Source organism: Vidua macroura, chromosome 17 (assembly GCF_024509145.1).
Source record: "Vidua macroura isolate BioBank_ID:100142 chromosome 17, ASM2450914v1, whole genome shotgun sequence".
Classification (NCBI taxonomy): domain Eukaryota; kingdom Metazoa; phylum Chordata; class Aves; order Passeriformes; family Viduidae; genus Vidua; species Vidua macroura.
In genome coordinates this window covers 9,843,254-9,865,139 of record NC_071587.1, presented here as the reverse complement: position 1 = coordinate 9,865,139, position 21,886 = coordinate 9,843,254, and the positions used below count along the sequence as shown (strand labels likewise).

The following is a 21,886-nucleotide window of genomic DNA, read 5'->3' as shown; positions in this document are numbered from 1 at the left end:
CCTTTGCCATGCCCCACACCAGAATAAGTTCACCACATTTCCACTGCTCTCTGTGCTTCACTGCCCTTCCTTGAGCACCAGCAGCTGTGGGCAAGCCCTGGAGAAGGGAATATCCATGACTTTTGGAGGAGGAATCAGCCCAGTCCTGAGCTTACATCCCTTGAGCCTGGTCTGTTCCCAGGTGCCCACAGCTCTCAAGGATTTTTGCTCCAAGAGGGAATAGCTGTGGATTGAGGATGCAATCCCCATCCTTCTGCAGCACCACCCTCTGGGGACCCCTCCCTAGTCTTGCAATTATAGAAGAAATTCATCCAAACTAAAACAAAATGAGGTGCTTTCTCACCAAACCTTTCATCACACCCAGCAGGATCTAGACAGTAAATATTAAAGCTTTTCTCCCACTCTGTTTCTGCTTAAAGAAATTGCTTCATTAAACGAAGGGGAGGATGGTCTCTGCCCTGAGGGATTGTTGGCAAAGTCCCTGCTGCAGGAAGTGTGTCAGGAATTAGAGTGTAACTGAGAAAGTGCAGCCCAGCTCCTGGGACTGTGTGTGCTCACACCTCTGCTGACACCAGCAAACAGCACAAAAACCTCATTTCACCCCCAAAGCAGCAACCTCTGTCACTGTGTGATGAAGATGCTTAATGGCTTTTCCTCCTCTGTCACAGGGAGACCAAGGGAGCAAAGGACCTCAGGGATTCCGGGGGCCCAAAGGTGACACTGTAAGTGCAGTCTAACACCCTTTGCTCCAGTCCAAAGACTGTTCCACAGGTTTATTATGGCTTGTGCTCCCTTCCTTTGCTTGAAAGGGATGGAAGCATCATCTCAAAAATGAGATGTTTAACTCTTACTAAAGATGATTGAGCAATAAGGTGTCCAAGTGCTGCTACAGCCTGGAGCACAGGGAGCAGATCTTACATCCCTTGAAATGATGAAGAATCTTCCCAGGTGTTGTATCCAGCACTGGGCTGGTTTCCTGCTCTGTCCCAAAACAACCTCCATACTTACATGGACTGAGAGGACCCAGCTGAAATGGAATGAAATGCCCCTACAAAATTTGAGTATTGTCTTTGTTGACTGTTCTTCAGGTTAACACAGGATTTATTGCTGTTTTCTAGGGTAAACCTGGACCAAAAGGAAACCCAGGGGCTCGTGGGCTCATAGGAGAACCTGTAAGTCAGTTAAATAGGATGCAGGTCTTGCTGTTTGTCTTGCTTGCAGATGAGGAGATAAAACAGAACGGGCAGAAAGCTGCTTCTTGCCATCTTTGCTGTCAAGCTTCTGCCCTGGGGGTCTCTGAGTAAGCCCAGCTGGGCTAAGCCAGAGTTGTACTGCTGCTGATGAAAATCTCCCAGTACAACTGGAGCTGGACTCGTTGCCAAAAGCTTCTTTGATGTGAATGTATTCTGCAAACCACAGAGCCTCCTCCTGACCTGAACGTGTGCTGTCCATGATTGCAGGGAATGCCTGGCAAGGATGGGCAGGATGGAGCTCCTGGACTCGATGGTGAGAAGGTTTGTAAAGTCCTACTTAAACACTGCAGGGAAGATTCCTCAGACTGAGCTGGCAGTGCTGCAAATGCTCCTCAAGAAGCTTGGCTGGAAAGCTTTTCCTCCTAAAAAGTTTTCTGATATTGTCACTAGTGAAGGAGAGTGAAATTCTCCTGTTAGTTAATCCCAAGGGAATTCCCTAAAGAAGGAAGGTGCACAAATTATGTAAGCTCAGCTGTGCCCCTGGATTTAGTGATTCCTGCTGGCTGACTCCAGGCCTTCAGAGATGCCTTTCAGAGCTGTTGACAGAGTTGATTTTAATAGTCTGGAGACAAGGTGCTGTCAGGTGCTGGTTGCCTGGCTCCTGAGCTCCTGCAGGAATATTGAACATGTGCTGCCAGGGCAGGCTGGGAGCTGCAGGAAGCAGGGAAACACCTGGGAGCTCCTGTCCAGTGGGTGCTCACTCCTCTAGACACAACAGCTCTTGGTGCTGTGCATACAGAGAGGGAGAAAAGTACAAATGCCTGTTTGGGAATGTGTCCCCTGCCTGTGCCAGGCCATGTCCCAGTGCTGGAGGATCCCTCCTAACCTCTCCCTATCCACAGGGTGATGCAGCTCCCATGGGTGCTCCTGGAGAGAAGGGGCCAAACGGACTTCCTGTGAGTATGGAGGAGGACCTGCCACCTCTGGGGTTCCAGCAGCTCAGTCTGGGGTTCCAGCAGCTCAGAGACCCTTCCTGGGGACAGGGGAGGGTCACTCTGTGGGCTGTTTCACAAGGAGCTCTAGTTAAGCCAAGAGGAAATGCACTTTTCCCACCATGCAGACAGGGAAGGAGTGTGCCAGATAGGACTGGAGAACACCTGGAGCATCTCACAGTAATTCCCTGGCTGTTGGCTTCTCTGACTCTTTAAAATCTAAACTTCAGAGGGATTTTCTCTTTCACATCCCACTGATGTGCATCCCTTATGGAGGGAGGTAAGATCCGGGGTACAATATCCTGAGCTCTGTCCCTGCCTTACTCCAGTGCTTATTGGCAAAGTGCTTCATCTCCCCATACTTCCCACTATTTAGAAGAGATCAAGTATTCCTTTCTTCCTGCATTTACAGAATATTTTGAACACCCCTGGAGAGAGGTTTCTGCTGTGCAAAATGTGGCTGCTGCTGGTCCATTTGTATATTCCTGCTCTTTGCTCTCACGCCAAGGATTAGTGTTCATGGAGCTGCAAGGGCAGCAAGACAGAGACATTGAAGTCACAATTTTCACAGTGAAGGCTGCAGAAGTCTAAACCTTCCATTGCTTTGAGCAAAGGTCGCTCCTTGTGTGTCAAATCAGACCAGAATAACAAATTTAATAACTTCACTTCTTCTGACATTGCTTTAACATAATTTTTTTCAGGGTCTGCCTGGAAAAGCAGGTATTAAAGGCTCAAAGGGTGAACCAGTAAGTGAATCTCTTTAATGATGGGGTCTGGTGGGGAAACTGGTCACAGTAAGACTTTTTAGCTTTTTGGGTTTGGTAGTGATGATTTCTGTTTTTCTGCTGGGGCTGAAGAGCAGGAATTAGGTAAAATAACTGGGCTGGCACCTGGGTCAGTAAAGACACAGCAGATACACAGGAGAGTCATCAGTGGTTCAGTAAACCTCATCCTTTTGTCCCAGGAGGAGGCTTGATCTTTGGGAATCAAAAGACTGAGCACCAGCAGGAGCAGAATGATCTCATCTTGCCTTCTGCATATTTTCCCTCACGTCAGGAGAAAAATTTCCATGGAGCTTTAGATTGACACCTACCTGTGAGATTAAAGAAAACCTCAGGCAGACCAAAGCAGTCCAGCACAAAGCTGCTCTGAGAGGTGTCTTTTTTTTTCCCTGTCCCTCTCCTTTATGAATTCTTCCCTCTGCATCATTATTGCTGCTAATCCTCATGGAGGAGAGCACACTGCAGGAAGGTGGTGCAGGAGTCTCCTCCTGATGTGAAGGGGGTTCAGGAGTGAATGTGATGGGATGTCCTGGCATTCCTGTCTCACGTGGGACATGGGGACACTGCCCTGGGGCTGCCAGCCCTCCCTGGCCAGTGGTGCCAGGAGAGAGTGTGCAGCTCACCTGTTCTCTGGTGCTGTGAGCTTTGCCCTAAATCTGTCAAGGTTTAAAGCTGTTTTTATTTCTTGATCCAGGTTTTAAGGCCCTCCTCCTTTTGTTGCTTCAGGCAGGACAGAAATGATGTGATGCCCTGAAGTGATGCCCTAACTGAGTGCTTGCTTTGTGCTCTGCAGGGCAGCCCTGGAGAGATGGGAGAGGCAGGTCCCTCTGGAGAGCCAGGCATCCCTGTAAGTGCCCCACATTTCCACTTAGCATGGCCTCTGCTGGTGAGTTTTAAACCAAACTGGGGAGCTGGAGCTCACGTGCTGCTTCCTTGCATAAATAAAGCTCCCAGTGATGCAGCACCTGCAATCCCATGGGATTGAGCACTCCAGCAGTGGGCTGGCAGATGGGCCAGTGGGGCAGGAGTTTGGGACTGAACAGCCTGGGATCCAGGAATATGTCCCAGTGGGCTGGGAAGGGTGGGTTTGTGGCTCCTAAATATCACAGCTGCCTTTGGTGTCCCTGCCAGGGCGATGTTGGCATTCCTGGTGAGAGAGGTCTGCCAGGACCCAGAGGAGCAACTGTAAGTACAGAGCTGGCTGTGAACCAGAGAGGTGCCAAAATAGGGTTGGTGTGGGGGGGTCACTCTCTGGCTGCAGTAAAAGGCCACTTTCTCTCTCAGTGGTGTCTCTGGGGAGCTTTGGCACCAGAGAAATTCCTCCCCCAAGCTGGGTCGGATCCTGTTCTCACTGACAGCTCCGTGCAAATGCCAAGTGATCCCTCCCATTTCTCTTGGCAGAGCAAACTGCAGCTGCCCAGGAGGTTTGTGGAGCTGCCAGCAGAGACTGGACAGTCAGCAAGCCCCTCACTCACAGGAATAGGAAGGTTCTGCCCATGCTGAGGCATTAGTGAAGCAGAGCTCCTGGGAAGCTGTTGCAAAGGACTTTTTCACCAGCACATGACACCTGAAATCCTCCCCAGTCCTGCATCCCTTTCCTTGGAGCAGTGCAGAGGGATTACCTGCAAAACCTGCAGCCATACATACAACAAAACTGGGAATAACTGCATGGTGTCCCTGCTCAATAGCAGAGATGATAACAAATAATAGCAGGAGGGTAAAACCCTGATTTTGATCCCACTACTAAAAATGCTTTGGTACTTTTTTCATCTTGTCACTCCCCAGCTAGTGCTGCTGTTAGGGTTGGATCTGATCTTCTAGTGGTTTTGTTGGGGTTTTTTTCTTCTTTTTTTTTTTTCCCCATCTTAATCTCATTTTGAAATCCAGGAGCCTACAGCAAGTCTAATATGATTTCTGGTACGTGCCACTTGGAAGAAATTGAACTGCATGATTTATTGTTTGTGAGCAGCTTCTGCTTTAACTTCCAAGGAGAGGGAAATCAGCTTTAGAAATAAACTGTATTAATAATGTTTGCTTTTATGCCTGCAATTTTTCATCAAAGTGGCTGGCCTCACAAAAGGTAGCACATTATTACAGCCAAAAAGCAAAAGCAGTTGAGCTAATTGTGTTGGTGCAGAGTTTTGACAGGGGTGCAGTTGCAGCTGAACCCATGGTTATGTCCAGCCTGGGCTTCTCATTTCTGACTTGTTTTATTAGAATCATAATTTGTTAGTTAAGACTGGGCTGTTCCAAGGGAGGTGCAGGATTTTTCCAGTGTTAAGGCTGTTTGGCTCAAAATAATTTGGGTTTTTTTAGCTCTGAGTACCAAGGGTTTCTCAGAATCTGTCAGGTCCCTCCAGCTCCCATCAGCAGCTCAGCAGAGTCACTTTTGATGCATTTTAACTCAGCTTTCCTAAAGCTTTGTATTTATAACTTTCAAAGTTCCTTACTGAATACATGCAGAAAACAAAGTGGAAACCACTAACCACAAAAATACCTGAGCAGTTGTTCAGCTCTTTGAGGATGATGCTGCTTTATGTCAGTGGCCAGTTTGAGGTTTATTTGTGTCCCTGAATGCTCCACCCAGAGGGGATAGCAGTGAAAGGAACCCGAGCTGCAGCCCTGCCTCATGACAGAAGCTTGCTGAAGGCATCTATTTCAAGAAGACAGTTTACAAAATGAGATTTAAATGCCTAAATTACTTAGGTCTTTTTTTTTTTTTTTTTTTAATCCAAGATCTTTATTGGATATGTGATTTTTTTTCTCAGGAGAAAGCAATAGAGACTCCTAATGGTAATGTGCATGTTCTGTCTGGTGAGCTCTTAAAAGCCTCTGCCCTGACAGCATAAACTGCTGCCTTTTTGTACATTGCTGGACCCAAGGATGTCCAAGCAAATGGATGCAATTGCCATTTTTCATTTCCAAGGGCCTGCAGCACGTGTTCCTTGCAATCAATTAAAAGCGTAATATTGGGATAGCAGATCCCTCTAATGGATGTTGTCTATGCTCTGTCATGCTGCCACTTTTTGCTGTCCCTGATCTCTACTACTTATGAGCATGGTATGTTCTCAAGCACTGATTGTCCAAATAAGCCTTTCTGTTAACAGCAATGCAATAAACAAAGCTCAGCCAACACCAAACACAACTTTGCAGTGGTTCAGCAGCAGTGCCAAGGGGCTGCAGCACAGGGCTGCACACTCTGCCAGTTTAATGACACCACTGACTCACCTGGCCCTAAATTTTCTCCTTACCAAAGCTGATCTCTCTCTTTGCAGGGACCACTCGGCCTCCAAGGCCCCATAGGAGCCCGTGGTGTCCGAGGTTTCCAGGTCAGTGTGATGGAGGGGTCGTTCTGGTGTTTTGGCAGGTCAGTGTTCTCTGCAAGCCTCTGGCCAGACACCTGGGTGATGGCAGCAAGGGAAAGGAAGAAATGTCCTTCCATTTGCCAGAACTAATGTGACACCTTCATTACCACGGGATGGTACAAAGAGCAAAAGGCCAGATAAGCTGCCTGCAGGAGAAGTTTATATTTAGTGTTTGTTTGCAGAGGCAGGCGTTGAGTTTTGAGCCTGTTCCCTGGCACAGGGTGCCCAGAGCAGCTGTGGCTGCCCCACATCTCTGGAAGGGTCCAAGGCCAGCTTGGATGGGGCCCTGACCAGCCTGGTCTGGGGAAGGTGTCCCAGCCTGTGGCAGGTGCTGCAACGAGCTGAGCTTTAAGGTTTTTATGACTTTTTGAGTTTGATCTTTGTAAAGACACCTCATTTTCTCCTTGATCTGCTCCACTCTCTGCCTGTATTTCTTCAGTCAATTCCTCCTCCTTTTTGCTGCGCTGGGGTCTCCAACATTTCTTCCTCCCTCCTCCAAGGATGCGGGACCTCCACTCTCCACTCCCCACTGGCACTGGCTGAGGGGAGCATCACTTGGTGGGATCACAGATATTGAAGGTTTATTAATTTTAAGAGGTTTATTAATGAAGGACCCAGGGCAAAGTTTGGGGCACCTCGGCACGTGCCTGACCTTGGGCCAGGAGAGAAGCTGGAATGCGCTCCACCAACCAACACAAGTGGTCCCCAGGTGCTGGGGGGAAAGGGAGAGACACATCCAGAAATAACCTTTCTGGACATGCTATGGAGAGTGGTGAACATCCAGGGTGTTGAAGGGTGTGGGGTTTCTGGCACTGTGAGCTGCAGCTTGGTTTTTGTTGTTTTCCCAACAGGGGCCCAAAGGTGCCAGTGGTGAGCCTGGCCTTCCTGGCCCGACTGGGATCCGTGGAGAGACAGGAGACAGGGTAAGGACAAGACACCTGGGACTCATTCCTGTTTGGGATGGGAATTTAGAGGATAATGGGGATCCAAATCCTGCTGTAGCTGATGTGTGGTGGGTGTCCCTGAGGCTGCCCAAGTCAGACCTCAGGGCAGGGAGCAGGACTCGTGCATCCTGTCCCCTCTGCTCCTGGTTTCTGTTTCACTCCAGAAACTCCCACTGTTTTCAGACAGGGTGGATTGTTTAAAAGTGACTTCCAGGCCCTATCCTAGCCAGAATAAAGAGTTTGGGATTTTTCCCTGTTTCTTACACTGAATCCAACAAAACCTTGCTCCCCAGGAGCACGAGAGAGCTGATTAATGAATTTTTGTTACTCAGATGCTTGATTAGACTCTCTGTTTTTTCTTTGTTTTGTTTTTTTTTTTTTTTTTAATCAATGACTTTTCTTTCTGAACAGCAAATCACCTGGGCATCCCACCTCACAATAAGTGTGACTTTTTATTTAAATGAGTTCAGTCTCATTTGAAAGAAGCCATCAGGGCAAAGTGAACAGCATTTGTTGGGAGCTTGCAGGAGAACAGGAGCCATGTGTTCACCAGCTCCCTCCTCCCCAGCTTTAAGGTGAAAGTGTTTTTAAAAAAAAGCTTTAAGTTGCTTTCTGTGTAAGCAACTGCAGCAGCACCGCAGGGGTTCCACAATGGCCCTTCTGTGCTGGCTCCAGGCAGGTTCAAAAAAGCCTCTTGGAGTGACTGTGGGCTGGAAGTGTGAAACAGGAGTGTTATTGTGGAGCTGTGGGGCTCTTGGCTGGCTCAGGGCTTTGCTGTGGTGAAAAATGTACATTCAGAGGGGAAGAGGCCCCTGCATGAAGCACCCAGGGAGCTGCTCCAAGCAGAGGGAGGGAAAACGTTTTGCTTAAAGCAATAAAAAAACAATCTAGGTTTTATTTCTGGCTCTGAAGTTCAGTGCAGTTACTCTAAGATGTGATTGTTGGTTGCTCAGAATGAGAGGAAACAGCCTCAAGCTGCACACAGGGAGGTTTAGATTAGATTTCAGGAATTTTTTTCACAGAAAGGGTTGTAAAGCATTGGAACAAGCTGCCCATGGAAGTGGTGGAGTCACCATCCCTGCAGGCGCTCAGACAAGGCGTGGATGTGGCCCTTGATAGTTTAGTGGTGACCGTGCTGGTGGTGCTGGGTGACCCTAAAGCCTCAGGTTGTGTTTTTGTAGCCTAAAGAACCAGCCTGTGCTGCTGGGGACACACAGAGCACCCAGAGATCTGCCCTGGGCTTGCTGCACTGCTGCTCCTGACGTGGAGAAAGGGAGAACTGCACACACAGGATCGATGCAATTGCCCTGTCCCAGCTGCAGCCAACTCATCAAACTCTGCTGAAATCAATTGTGACTTTTCTGTGAAAAAAAGAAAAATCCCCTCATGCCTGAGCTAGCTGAGTACTGACAGGCTTTTTCACAGTCCTTGGACTGACTGGTCAGGCATATAAACCAGCATTTCAGTAAATGTGTCTGCTGGCATGAAAAATACGAGCGATTTAGTGCATTTGACTGTGAGATGTAAAATAGTGTTGAGATAAAATACATCAACCATCCTGCTGGAGTGGGATATGGGGAGGGGAAGGGCTTGGCTCTTGTTGCTGACTGAGGCAGCAATAGACAAATATTTTTCCTATGGATTTTTATTATGATCAAATTCCTGAGGATTCTGGATGCCAGCAGCCACCTGGGGCATTGCCTCTCTGGGCTCCCTACTGGAGCACTAAATGCCTGGCCAAAACCATGAGTTTTGTTGAACTGATCAGAGGAAATGTGTGAAGACATGGGGCTGGCAGTCCTGAACTCCTTGTTCCTGCTGCTAGGAATCACCACTGCAGTGAATTAGAGTTTGGAATGAAAATCCTCTGGGCTAAGCTTGTCTTTAAGGGAATGTTCCTTACAGGGCTTGGTCTTTGGTGACTGAAATGTGTTTTATTGCCATAAACTGTCATGGAGCCTTGAGACTCTGTGAAGTCAGAGGTATAAAATTTAGATTTAAATGTTCAGAAAGGAATATATTGCTTTTGCCATCAGCAAACATAAAATGGGTGTTATAAAGCTTTAGCCTCTCTTACATTTCTACATTCCATTGTCTTTCTGAGTTATTTTTCATTAACAGAAATCCTCCCTCTTTTTAACTTAGTGCTTGAATTGAACAAAATAAAATGTCCTTGTTGTGTGTGTTTGTTCTCCTCGAAGATTCTGTTCTGCTGAGCCATCTCTAGATCTAGTTAATAAAAGAAGATCAGTTTGCAGATGCCAGATTGATGAGTGTGCTGTAGAAATCCTGCTTGAAGGGTAAAATGGCTGAATTTCACATGTAGGTTTTGCAGTAGAGAAAAACATCTGGCGTTCTCCTGAACTCTTTGTTGGCTCTGCTCTATGGAGCAGAAAAGTCACAAATGGGGCTGAAAATGTCTCTCTGAATGTCAGGTAGATAAAGATGGAAGGATTTTCCAAATTGCCTGGATTATTCCTGAGGTGATAATCAGTTCATCATCTAAATGTGTTTTATTCCTGTGGCCATGTTGTTCCATTAATCTTTAAATCAGGAGCACCTAATCTTAAATCCTAGGAAAATTGAGAGTCTAGTAAGGCCTTGAAAAAACATCTTGGCTTTTTGCCCTTGTGGTATGAAAATATTCTTGTCTGTTTTATACCACAAGTAAATCCAAGCTCCTCCTCACATCACAGGCTGAGAAATTACCCCACAACACAAACCAGGGACTGTGGAGAGTGTCACAGGGCTAGCAGGGGTGCTGAAATCCTTTCTTATTTCTAGGAACTGTGAAGGAGATTTGTACCCTCTAACTTGGCAGCTGGAAGACTGATTCTGAGCCCTTGCTGAGCGAGTGTCTGACCACGCCAGGAATTCACAGGAAAGTAACAGTCTGAGCTCATTTGCTTCTTTCTCTTTTACTTATTTTCAGGGTCCTCTTGGTGTTCCTGGTCCCAAGGGGAACCAGGTAAGTGATAACTTTCATGCCCTTGTCAGCAGAGAAATTTCAGGGACAGCCTTTGACAGCACAAATGGCTTTTTCTTCCACGAATGAAAATATCCTGCAGCAGAAACCAAAACCCTCTTTGGTCCCATTTTCCCTGCATTGGCACAGATGTTGCCTGTTCTAATGGAGACTCACGAAAATGCTGTGGTACAAACACCAGGCCCTTGCTGTGTGTTTTGTAGCCTCAAGGATCTGTGCAGCAGCTCTTCACATCAAATTTCTCCCAAATTAAGTTTGGAAGTGCAGCTTTTCCTCAGCTTCCTGTGCCTGATGAAGGATATTTCACCCTAACCTCAAAGCTTGGCACACTAATGAACTAGTTAAATCTTTTGATTTTTGCTGCTCAGCTTCCACACTTGGTTTAATCTCAGCAGTGAGTTTTTGAACCAGTTTTCATCAAATATATGGCTTTCATTAATGCATGGCTGTGTTCTTGCAGAAAGTGAAGCTTTCCTAGCAAGCCTTGCTGATTTGGTTTACCAGCATCAGTGTGGTCTCTGTTTTGTTGCTAAGGGGAAAGACCAACCTGATCTCTGTCTTGGAAAACCTCCCCTGGAAAGCTGTGGAGTCACCATAACAATGTTCATTATCTGCTCTAATAATAGAGCTCTGTGAGGAGGCAGCTCTGCCTTGGGCAGGGCAGTGATTGCAGGGATTTGTGTCACCCCAGCCTTGCTCAGATTGCTCAGGCTGGTGGAGGTGAGCAGCAAAGGGCTGGTACAGTGGATGTCACCAGAGCTTTAGCCACCTTTGCATTCCTGTCCCCAGGAGTGGAGAGGGATGTTCCTCACCAACAGATCACTGCAGTTTGAGGGTGGGATGAAGCTCTTGTGCCTGCTCAGGAGGCCATGAGAACAGGACACTCAACATTTGTCAGTGGCTGCAAACTCTGTTTTCTGTGAGACAGAGCAGGGGGAGCTGAAATTTAGGTTCCCTGCTTGAGGAATGCCAGTGCCAGCCTGTGGAGGTCTTTCATGGCCAGCCCATCATGGTTCTCATCCATATGGATTCAGCCTTTCATCCAGGTCCCAGCTTGTTGCAAAGGGCAGCGTGCCAGCTGCCTTGTGCCACACGTGCCCTCGTCAGCAGGGGAACAGCTACTGTGGAGTCCAGCTTTGGGAAGAGAGAACTTCTTCTTGCTGGAGCAGCTGTGGCTGCTGGGAGCCCCCATCTCCCCCAGGCCTCAGGGAGATCCTTGCTGTCAGCAGGAAGTGCAGTGTTAACTCTGGTCTCTCTCCCAGGGCATTGCTGGAGCAGATGGCCTCCCAGGTGACAAAGGAGAGCTGGTAGGTGTCCTTAAATTCAGTAGAGTTGACTCCTCAAATAGCAGATGGGTGCAGAAAGCCACGGATCACTGTGGTCAGTCAGAATTAATCACCCGAGGTCTCCGACCCTGCTGTGAAAAGGGGACAACCCAAGCCTTGCACACGTCACAGCAGCTTGGGAGATTGGGCTTCAGGTGTGCATTTTCTGAATTAATCACTCTTTCTTATTTCCCTTTTCTTTCTGACAGGGTCCCTTTGGACCCCCTGGCCAAAAAGGAGAGGTAAGTGTCAGACACTGGGGGTTCATGCCCCAAAGGATTTAGGAGTAACCATGACCATTGCACCTCTATAACTATAGAATAAACTCTGCTCTGGTCTCATTGCCTAGGAGCAGGTTTTCCTCACAATTATGTTATAAAATCTATGAGAAAAATGGTGATTTGTGGCATTCAAAATATTGAAAATCTGATAATTTTGCTGCAGCAAGGACTCCTCTTATCATGACCTATATATGCAGAAACACCCTTAGGATATAAGAAATGTATCTGATCATCCAGATCCATTGAGGAAACCTGAAGAAAGTCTTAACTAACCCCCAGGGGAAAAGAATGGACCATGACTTCCATTTCAAGTGGTTTTGGTCTTTTTTCTTCACTACAGCCAGGAAAAAGAGGAGAACTTGGTCCAAAAGGTGTGCAAGGACCTAATGGGACAGCTGGAGCACCAGGGATCCCAGGACATCCCGGACCCATGGGTCACCAGGGGGAGAGGGGTGTCCCTGGCATCACAGGAAAACCTGGACCTCCTGTAAGTATCTGCTACTTCTGCAGCACAGTCAGGGAGCCTGTGAAGTGAAAAAAATGGATTGTGGGGTTTTGGATGCTACCCAAAAAATAAGATCCTGCATTTCAGCAGGCAAAAATAAGGCCAGATAAAGCCCAGATTAAATATCTGGCCTATCATTAAAATTAATGGCTGCCATTTGTACAGCAGAGTTCTGAAGGGAAGCTGTCACCTTTTGAAGAGGGGAAAGAACCCCCTGCTCTTCATGCAGGACCCTGTGCTGCTTCCCGAGCTCCTGGAAATGTGTTTTGTGTCCTGCAGCTTCTGCCAGGGCTGGTTATTGATAAGGAGGTTCCTACAAAGACAAATTCTTCTGTTAACTGCAGGGCAAAGAGGCCAGTGAACAGCATATCAGAGAACTCTGTGGAGAAATGATAAATGGTGAGTATTACTGAGAGAAAACTGACTTTAATTACCAGATGAGTAGATCCTGAACATAAATGGCTTCTGAGATTTGTTAATTTTCTGGTTTCATATGAAAAAAAAATACAGTGACCTTTAGTGTAAGGAAATTATTCAGGAGGTCACTTTGTTGGAGATGTCTTTTGGTATTCTGAAATTAGTATTTTTAAATGATTCATCATGGCAATAGTCAAAATGCACTGAAAGCAGCTTTGGCCCAAGTGTTGTGTGAGGCCTCCTGCCCTAACCTGTGTCGTTCCGAACTCCACCTCTCCTCAGTGCACCTCATTTCCTTGGAGCAGGTCCTCATGGAGTGCCCCTCTTTCTTCAAAGTGACTGTTTTGCATTTGGAGGTTACATCCCCTCTTTGGGATGAGGCTGAACTCTGAAAGCTTCTTTCAGGAAATTATTTAAGTGTCATTTGTTAGAATACTTGACATCCTTTAAAATGGTTTTAGAAACAGGAATAATCAACGCTGCAGATTTATGATTAATATCCCCATCTGTGGAGATGTAAAAGACCCCAAAAAGCTACAGGTGAGCTGAAAGGACAGATGCAATGTTCCCTCCTGCCAGGAGCAGTGGCAGGAAGTTCTCCCTAAAGAAAGAGTGCACATGTTGGAGGTGCAGTGTTTCATTGTGTTTTTCAGAGCAAATTGCACAGTTGGCTGCTAACCTGAGGAAGCCCTTGGCTCCTGGAATGACAGGACGGCCTGGCCCAGCTGGGCCCCCAGGTCCTCCTGGAACCATGGGAAGTGTTGGGCATCCTGGTCCTCGTGGGCCCCCTGGATACAGAGGGCCAACAGGAGAGCTTGGTGATCCTGGACCCAGAGGCAAGTTAAGAGTGAAACAATTTGCTTCTCTTTTATGCCCGCTGAAACAAACTGTGAACTGGTACTGAATTCAGTGCTGGGGAGATCAGGCCTTGGTGGAGCTCTAGGTGGAGTTCTGCATCTGGAGGGGTGCTGTGTGAGCAAAGATCCCTGAAATCCAGAGGATTTGTAGCTCCTCTTGCTCTCTCCCCTTGCTGTTGGTGGCTCCAGCTGCAGAGCACAGCTCACTGTGGGAATTGTGTTTGTGATTGAAGGTGACACTGGTGAAAAGGGAGACAAAGGACCTGTTGGCCAAGGTATCGATGGGCCTGATGGTGACCAAGGACTGCAGGGTAAGTGTGGGGAGATACCGTAGTGCTCCATGGCTGAAGTGAAGGCTGAGGAGGGACAGCTCTGCATGCTGATGGCAGTAGATTATAGTCACTAATTTAAGTGTGTGACAACTCTGAGGCTCACCAGATTAAGGGAAAGGAAAGGGCCTGCTTCCTGGTGATTCCTTTATTAAAAGATTCAAGATTAATTTATGCAAATTAATTAATATCTATTGGATATTTGGAAGAAAATTCTTTATTTTGCTCACCTGTTAAAGCAGGTTTTCTAACTGGGATTACACCTGTACAGTGAATAAAATGCAGGCACCAAAAGCAGGTTCTCCATTCACAGAATTTCATAAAGCCAAAATATCTACAACCATGTTATCTTAAATTCTTCCACAAAATCTATACCATAAAATTTCATAATATTTATACCTCGTTGTCTCAGAATCTTCCATAAAATAATTAATCCGTGTTAATAAACTGTGAGCTCACACAGCTAAAACATCCCTTAACCAAATTAGGGATAAAAAAATCCAAAGAACATACTCCAGATTCAGGGTAAATTTATTGAAAACACCTTGTACCCAACAGGCCATAACAAGTGTGATGTACAGACACTCAAAGTATATTAAGATCTCTAAAATCAACACATATATACAGATATTAAAAAAGAAAAGATGGAAACATTTCATGTATCTTTCCCCTCTCTTGTTTAGGACCACCTGGTGTGCCTGGAATTACTAAAAACGGCCGTGATGGTGCTCAGGGTGAACCCGGGCTGCCAGGGGATCCTGGGGCTCCTGGGACTACTGGGGCTCAGGGAACTCCAGGAATATGTGACACGTCGGCTTGCATGGGAGCTGTTGCAGCATCAACTTCCAAAAAATCATAAACCAACAGTACAAGAAGTGAAGAAGTGACTGAATATTTAAATAAACAGTGCATTGTAAGAAAACAGAATCCTTCTAGTGCTAAAAGGACAGATGCTCCTTCTATTCTATTAAGTGGAGACCTTGACACAGTTCTATGAAAAAGAAAGCATCAGATGAAAACTTTAATTAAAAGATGTTTTATGACTATCTTTTCCTCCCCCAATTATTTCCCAGAATTTTTACTGCTAAACAACCTCACCTTTCCTTCCTCCCTTTGCTCAAGAGACCTGCAAGAGGAAGCATTGCTCCTTTTTACCATCACCCCCCCTGTACTAAAGATCACAACTTTTTGCTAAGAAAGTTTTGAGCCTTTTCCATTGAATTCCTTGGTGTTGCTCCCACCGACTTCAGTCCTGCAGGTTTGTGCACTCAGACATGTTGTTAAGACACTCAGGCACCGAGCTGCCTCTTCCATCAGTGGAAATCGGGCATTTCAATATCCTGTATTTTAACATCTGAACCTTCTGGCCTAAGGAATGACCATTGCTTGAGTCTGTGCTGCCAGCTAGAAATTTTCAGATTGCACCTCAAATATTTGCCAAGGCTAGTAAACAGTAATCCTCTTGCAAGCAAATTCTGCAAAAGGAGTAATGTAAATATTTTAATTTCCAGGGAAGAATTTTTGCATATTTCCATATGATAACGAAGGAAATGAAGTAACAGCATTTTCATGACCTCTACTTCAGCTATTTGCACAGTAATTGTGATGGAACCCCACCTAAGAAAGGATGCTCTTTGAAAGTCCAGCCAAAACCACCTGTATGAACTGTTGTAAAAATAAAAGGAGATTTTTTTTAACCTTTTCTTTGTGATGTTGTAAGTGTCATTATACAAATCAAATTAACTTGGCTAAACTCCATTTTTCCAGAACTGGTTTTACTAGGATTGTTTGGACATAAATTGCTGCAAAATTGTTCTTATCCGTGATTTAAACCAGTATTAATTTTGGTAGAACTTTTTATACTTTAAATCTTGCTAGCATCATCTATTTACAAAAATTAATAAAACCCTCTCAGCTCACACACAGTTCTATTTCTGTCCTATATGCCAAAACCTATGAAAGAAGCATCATATTTCTCTTTAAATATAAAAATAGTTTGTGCATTTAAATAACTACCACTTTTAAAATATGCCACTTTTGGTCTAAAGTAACAACACAAGAACCTGTTGGACAGTTGTATGGCAGACATTAAAAATAGGACTGAATTTAAAAATGCCAACACCATTGCACTACTCTTTGGAGCTAATTATGTTAAATATGTATGCAAATGCAAAATTCATAATACACACAGTTTAGAAACTATGCACTTGTCCAAATAACCAATACAATATCTACATTTCAAATGGAAAAACGGGCATTATAATATAGTAACTTCAGTTTCTTTTTACACTGGAAGAATGAGTTTGCATCTAGCCATTAAAATAACAGGAAGATGGATGCTCTACAACTCTTGCACTCTGTACTGCATCATCTTTAAAAAAGAAAATAAAAGCAAAGAATTAAATAAGACCTCAAAGCAGGATGCCAAGCAAATTTTGTATACCTAAAGGGTTAAAATACTTTGTCATGACATTTTCTTGTAGCTTCTGGTCCCAAAGCCCCTTGAACAGGGCACTGATTCCCATTGCTGGTAGTTAACTTCCATTTCCATTTGCAATAGAGAATGTTTCCTTTAAATTTCTATTTATATGTATTTACAAGTTACACTGTCAAATTCATATTCAGCATGTAAATGGAAAGAATAAAACACAGTTTGGACTATTGTCACACAATTCAGGGTGGGCAGGTCAGGCTATTTGGTCTCCATAGCTGTGCGGTTTTCCTGTGCTGGACACATTACACATGAGTCTGGTCTTCCAATTTTTAGTCTTCTGCCTGTTTTACCACAGAACACAGTCTCAAATTCCTGAAAAAACATCAAAATACAAAAGATAAATGTTGTATTTAATGTAGACACTTGAGATGGATGTTATTGTTTCATTAGGGCCTTCAATAGGAAGGAAGAGGGGCCATATCCATATCTAGACCAGCAGGTTTTCCAATACACACCCTGCCAAAATTCTTGGCAGAGCAGAACTACTCTGGAGCTGCCACTACTGCTGAGGAGAACGGGAGCTGCTTTTAAGGCATGTAACCCTTTAACTCTGCTCACCCACTCAATACAGTGTGGGCATGTAGCTGTGATCCCCCTCCCTGAACTAACTAGAAGCCTGTGAAAGAGGTAGAAAATAGAGAAAATGAAGGAGGGGAGGAATGATTGAAGAGAACCTTAATTTCATATTGTTGTCCAAATAGAATCATGCTCAGGAATTGTGTAACTAAAAAAAAAATTAATTTTAAAATCCAGTTTGAAAACAGTGACTGAGGACAGCCTGTAATTTCTCACTAGTGAACTCAAACAGCCGAAAGAAATAAAAAATAAAAATTTAAAGGAAGGTTCAAGGATATGGTGGGTCCTTCACAAACAGCATCAAGCAGAAGCTTTGCATCTCAGTTACAGGTTATGACAGCTTTAAAATATTTCCCATTTTTATCAAGACCAAAAATGAAAGGAGATTTCAAACCTGCTTCAGGGAGTCTCCATGCCTTTCCTGAATGTACTTGAGGAATGCAGTTGTCCACTGCAAAGTTGTTGCCTTGTCAGTGTCAATGGTGCAGAAGGGAACGAGGAGATTGAGCTCATCACAACAAACCCGGATCCTGCGCCTGCAGGCAAATACCCAAGGTTATCAACCACGGGCCAGAGGGAAGGGAAAAATACAGAAACAGGAAGATTACTCACACGTGCAACCAGCCATGGACTTTGGGGACTGCTTTGCGTTTGCTACAAGCTTTGTGTATTAGTTTTGTTACACACAAGTCACCTTATCTCTACAGAATGGGTGAAATGTTTTGAAATCTCATTTTGGTTGTTTACAGAGTGAAAACACAAAGACAAGCACAATGAAACAGAGATTTTTTTTTCCCCCTCTAACAAACACCAAACCCTCACCTCCTGCACTGCTTTTTCTTGGAGCTAACACAAAATATGTCAAGTTTACATTTACTCTGGATAATCAGAGTACTGCAGTACCAGTATTTTAGGCTTCAAGAGGTGTTTCATGGCCCCTGCTCCCAGAATTACCTCCTGTCTCTCTCCAGGCGGTTGTGCCTTTCCCTTCTCTGGGCGCTTCCATCCTGGGAACCACTTTGTACCTGCACACTGGAGCTGGGCTGTGCTGACTGCCAGGGGCCCTGGGCAGCCGCAGTGCTCTGGTTGTTGTCCCGGCTGTTCCGAATCTCACCGAGAGGTTTGCGATCCATGTTTGCATCCAACAGATTTATTCGGCTGCAACTTCTGTTTATGCCTTGCTTGCATAAGGTGTCTTGTTGGAAAAATAAAAATTAAAAGAATTACCTATTTATTACTCTCCCACTAACCTGAAAATAGCGATCATGTGAAGTTCTTTTGGTGCTTTATTTATGTGGAGTAATCTTTGAAGCTTTACTGCCAGACGACATTGAGTCTTACAGCAAGACATGTCCTGTAGAACAACTAAGGCACTTCTTGCTATTCCAAAATCCACACAGCTTCTATTTTCTCAGAGAGCCCACTGAGATTGTGCCTGCCCTTGGTGAGCACTTGAGGCAGCTCTTAAAATGTTCTACCGTTTGATACTGCCTGGGTCTGCTGGATCAGCTTTGGAGTCAAAGCATGTACCCCTCTGCCATGGGGTTTGGTGGTGTTTGGTCAAAGGCTGGAGTCAATGATCTTGGAGGTCTTTTCCAACCTTTATGATTCCATGATTCTAAAGAAACCAGCTGCTGACCCAAGGCCCAGATTTTCAAAGGTACTTTTTAACCTCAAGTCTCCTCATTTCAAGCCAGAGGTGCTAAACAATTTTGAAAGTACAGCTAAACTTATAGGTGCTGAACCTCCTTGGAGAAATCTAGCCCCATGTTGCCTATAGAACATATTTGCCATAAGAACCTCACCTCCCACTATCACTAAAATCATATTAATTACAGAAAAGGCACAAATTCAGAAAAAAAAAAATTAGATTTGAAGACTAAGAGAAAACGAAGTGAAAAGAAGATAAATGGTTTACCTCCAACTTTAATCCAAACTTCCTCAGGCAAAGCTTTATTTATAGCACCTACTGTCTGTTTTGTGGATTCAGCTTCCTGATAGATAAAAGGGAATGTTTTGGGTATCCCAAGGTCTTGATGTTTGGCAGCTTCCAAAATAGTGCAAGATGTTCCACAGGTCTGTGAAAACAAAAAGGAAATACTTACAGGAGTATATACATTAGAACAAAATAGACTACTTTAATATCTTTCTGTTAGCTTCTTATTTTACTTCTTCAGGCAGAATAAATCCCAAATGCACACAACCATGGGGTTTTGGTAGTGATGAATTTTGGGGATACCTCAGTGCCATGCTATCACTTTTACTTCAGAGGTTACTGCAAGTTGTGGAGGGGGAAATACCTCTGTCATCAAAATGAATTAGAAAGAAAGGAACTACAAAAAATTGTCTCTTTCTTGTCTTGCACAGATGAAACAGATTATAAACTGATAATAAACTGAAAAAAAGAAATCTGATGGCCTACTGCACATTACTGGGACACATGTAATTACAAATGCCACAAAAGTGACTCGATTGTCTTAAAGATTAACACATAGATTGCATTACAGATCATTCTGATCATCCCTATTCAGCCACACTCTACCACAAACCTTCAGAATTCTACTACACCCAGGAAGTTAATACTGTCAGCATTGGAACTGGGCAGAGGAGAGTTACCTGTGCTTGGGAAGGATTAGCACTTCCAGCAGCAGAACAGGCATTCATGGTAAAGAACGGGTAAGTAAATGGTAAGGAATGTGTGGCAGGTGCAGCCTTATTTTTCCCTAGTGCAGCACACCTGTTCCCTTGCTGGTGAAGAGGAACACCCACCACTTCTGAGGGCTGGCGGATCAATGTCACTAAACTTCAGACAAAAACAAACAAACACAGAAAACATACCAGGCTGACTGCTTAGAAATGAGTGCAGAAATAAAGTACAGCTACAAATATTCTAGAAACTATCACCAAGAAACCACTTTCATTTACTGTAAACAGAAATCACTGTTATTGCCATATTGCCCACTTCAGGGGCCAAATAAAAGAAAAGAAAAACCAGCCAAGGAGGTATTTTATTCTGTGCAATAATAAGGAGCTTCACACCTCAATAAAACATTTTGTCAGCACATTAAGATAGGTACAGGGTTAGGTTGTAAAACAATATTTTTGCTCCAGTTTTCCCCATTAGTCAGGCTTCCACATTATAACCCGAATCTATCATTATTATTATTATTTTTTTTATTATTATCAAAATTCTACTTTGCTTTTAGCAAGCTGCATATTAGAATTAGGTAATGTTCTCTCGCTTTTATTTACAGTACATGTTATCAAGAATAAACTTGTAAAGTAATTCATTTTGGAACTCCATGCTGTACCATTCATGCAATAAAAAGAGGGGCCTAAGCTGAGCTCAGTGGAGTCGCAGCCACATTTGATGGCACAGTTTAACAAAGCCCAACCCATCCTTCTCATATATTAAAACAATCACTATTCATAGGTTTCACTTAGCAAATCACTTTTGAACTACATGATACATAGTTTAACAACATAAACTAAAAGTAATTGCAACACACTTGTTAAGAGTTACTCCAGATTCTTGGGGTTCTTGACATCTGGGGTTTTCTGTCGGGCTGCTGTTGAATCTGTCTTCCAACCGAGCTCTGACTGCAGGTTTAGATCTAACCTCTGGCGCCAGTGCCGAATTTTCAACAAATATGTTTTCCTTATTCTCCCCCAAGAAATTTTCACCCTGTTTAGCTTTTGCTACACTGCATCCCGAGACTTCTACAGAGCTACTACTGTTGGGCGCTTTCTCTCTCTGGTTCACAGGGAGGTGGGACTCGCTAAGTAACATCATCCTGAGCTCCTGCAAGTCAGCATAGCCCAGGTGCGGGTTAGAACTCGGCCAGTAGCTGTCACAAGGCAACCCTGACTGACAGGTCACTGGGCAGACCGACTGGTTCCCAGAGCTGTTGGATGAGCCCCCGTCCTGACTGGTGCTGGGGGAGGGCTGCTGCAGAGGGGGGTCAGCAGAGGGGCCAGGCGAGGAGAAAGCGCTGAGCCTGGCTTCCACTTCACCTTCACTACTCTGCGCCTCCGTGTGTGAGCAAAGTATGTGCTGCAGCTGGGTGTACTCAATGTCCATCATCTCCACCAGGCTGGCCTCGGGGGTGGCGAAGCCAAGGTTTTGCTCACCAAAGGAACTGTCACTTGAGCCTCCAGGTCCGACAGCAACGGGAGCGGGGTCAGGAACACTAGCTGGGCTCTGAGGAATGGTCTGAGGCTCCTCGGGGGCTGATCCTGACATGGCTACAGCAAACCTAATCAGTTACCAATGTCCCTTTCAACAGAAAACCATAAAACCTTCAACAATTGTCAGTACTATCCATTAAAAAAAAAAAAAAACCAAAGGCAGAAAAAATTGCACTTAACACTGATTGGCGAGGTAACAGAGTGGGGACCAAGCTGCCGCTGGCGGGGTACCTGACACCCTGACCATGTGTCCCCACCCCGGGTGAGACCCTCCCTCCCCCTCCAGCACAGCTGCTCACGACAAACGGCCTTCACCTGTCCCCGCCCCGGCCTCGGCGGGGAGGCTGCGGGCACTCTGCGGCCTGGCACCCCCCGAGACAGCGCCCGGACGGCGGCGGGGCAGCCCGGGCGGGCGGGAGCGAGGCCCCCGCGGCCGGGGGGAGCCGTGCGGAGCCGGGGCGGGCAGGGCCGGGCGGGGCCGGGCGGGGCCGGGCGCGGCGGGGGCGGGAGGGGACGCGCGGCCCCTCAGCCCGGCCGAGCGCTGCCCGAGCGCGCCGCGCGCCGCCGCCAACGGCTGCGCGTAACCGCCGCCCGCGCGCGGGGCCGCGCGCGCCCCGCCCCCGCCCCCTCAGGGCTGCGATTGACCCGGAGC

At 45.6% G+C, this 21,886-nt stretch overlaps 2 protein-coding genes across 2 annotated transcripts in view; one reads left to right on the top strand and one right to left on the bottom strand.

The window, feature by feature from the left end:
• The window catches only part of COL9A3 (collagen type IX alpha 3 chain), a gene marked incomplete at its 5' end in the record, with an annotated part of 33,752 nt that extends 18,079 nt beyond the window's left edge, over positions 1–15,673 (top strand). Inside the window, 17 exon segments of the mRNA XM_053992795.1 lie at positions 669–722; positions 1,119–1,172; positions 1,461–1,514; positions 2,096–2,149; positions 2,887–2,931; positions 3,761–3,814; positions 4,099–4,152; positions 6,243–6,296; positions 7,184–7,255; positions 10,209–10,244; positions 11,525–11,569; positions 11,797–11,829; positions 12,209–12,355; positions 12,718–12,772; positions 13,444–13,626; positions 13,881–13,958; positions 14,660–15,673. Of these exon segments, the coding sequence (XP_053848770.1) occupies positions 669–722; positions 1,119–1,172; positions 1,461–1,514; positions 2,096–2,149; positions 2,887–2,931; positions 3,761–3,814; positions 4,099–4,152; positions 6,243–6,296; positions 7,184–7,255; positions 10,209–10,244; positions 11,525–11,569; positions 11,797–11,829; positions 12,209–12,355; positions 12,718–12,772; positions 13,444–13,626; positions 13,881–13,958; positions 14,660–14,835 (1,248 nt within the window).
• Positions 15,674–16,401: 728 nt separating this feature from the next.
• On the bottom strand, positions 16,402–21,694 carry TCFL5 (transcription factor like 5). Its single transcript, XM_053992788.1, is given in 8 exon segments — positions 16,402–16,692; positions 16,695–16,782; positions 17,441–17,582; positions 18,001–18,241; positions 18,965–19,124; positions 19,663–19,849; positions 20,556–21,291; positions 21,550–21,694. Coding segments are annotated over 7 exon segments (1,581 nt in total). The 5' UTR covers positions 21,290–21,291; positions 21,550–21,694; the 3' UTR covers positions 16,402–16,663.
• Positions 21,695–21,886: the final 192 nt, after the last annotated feature.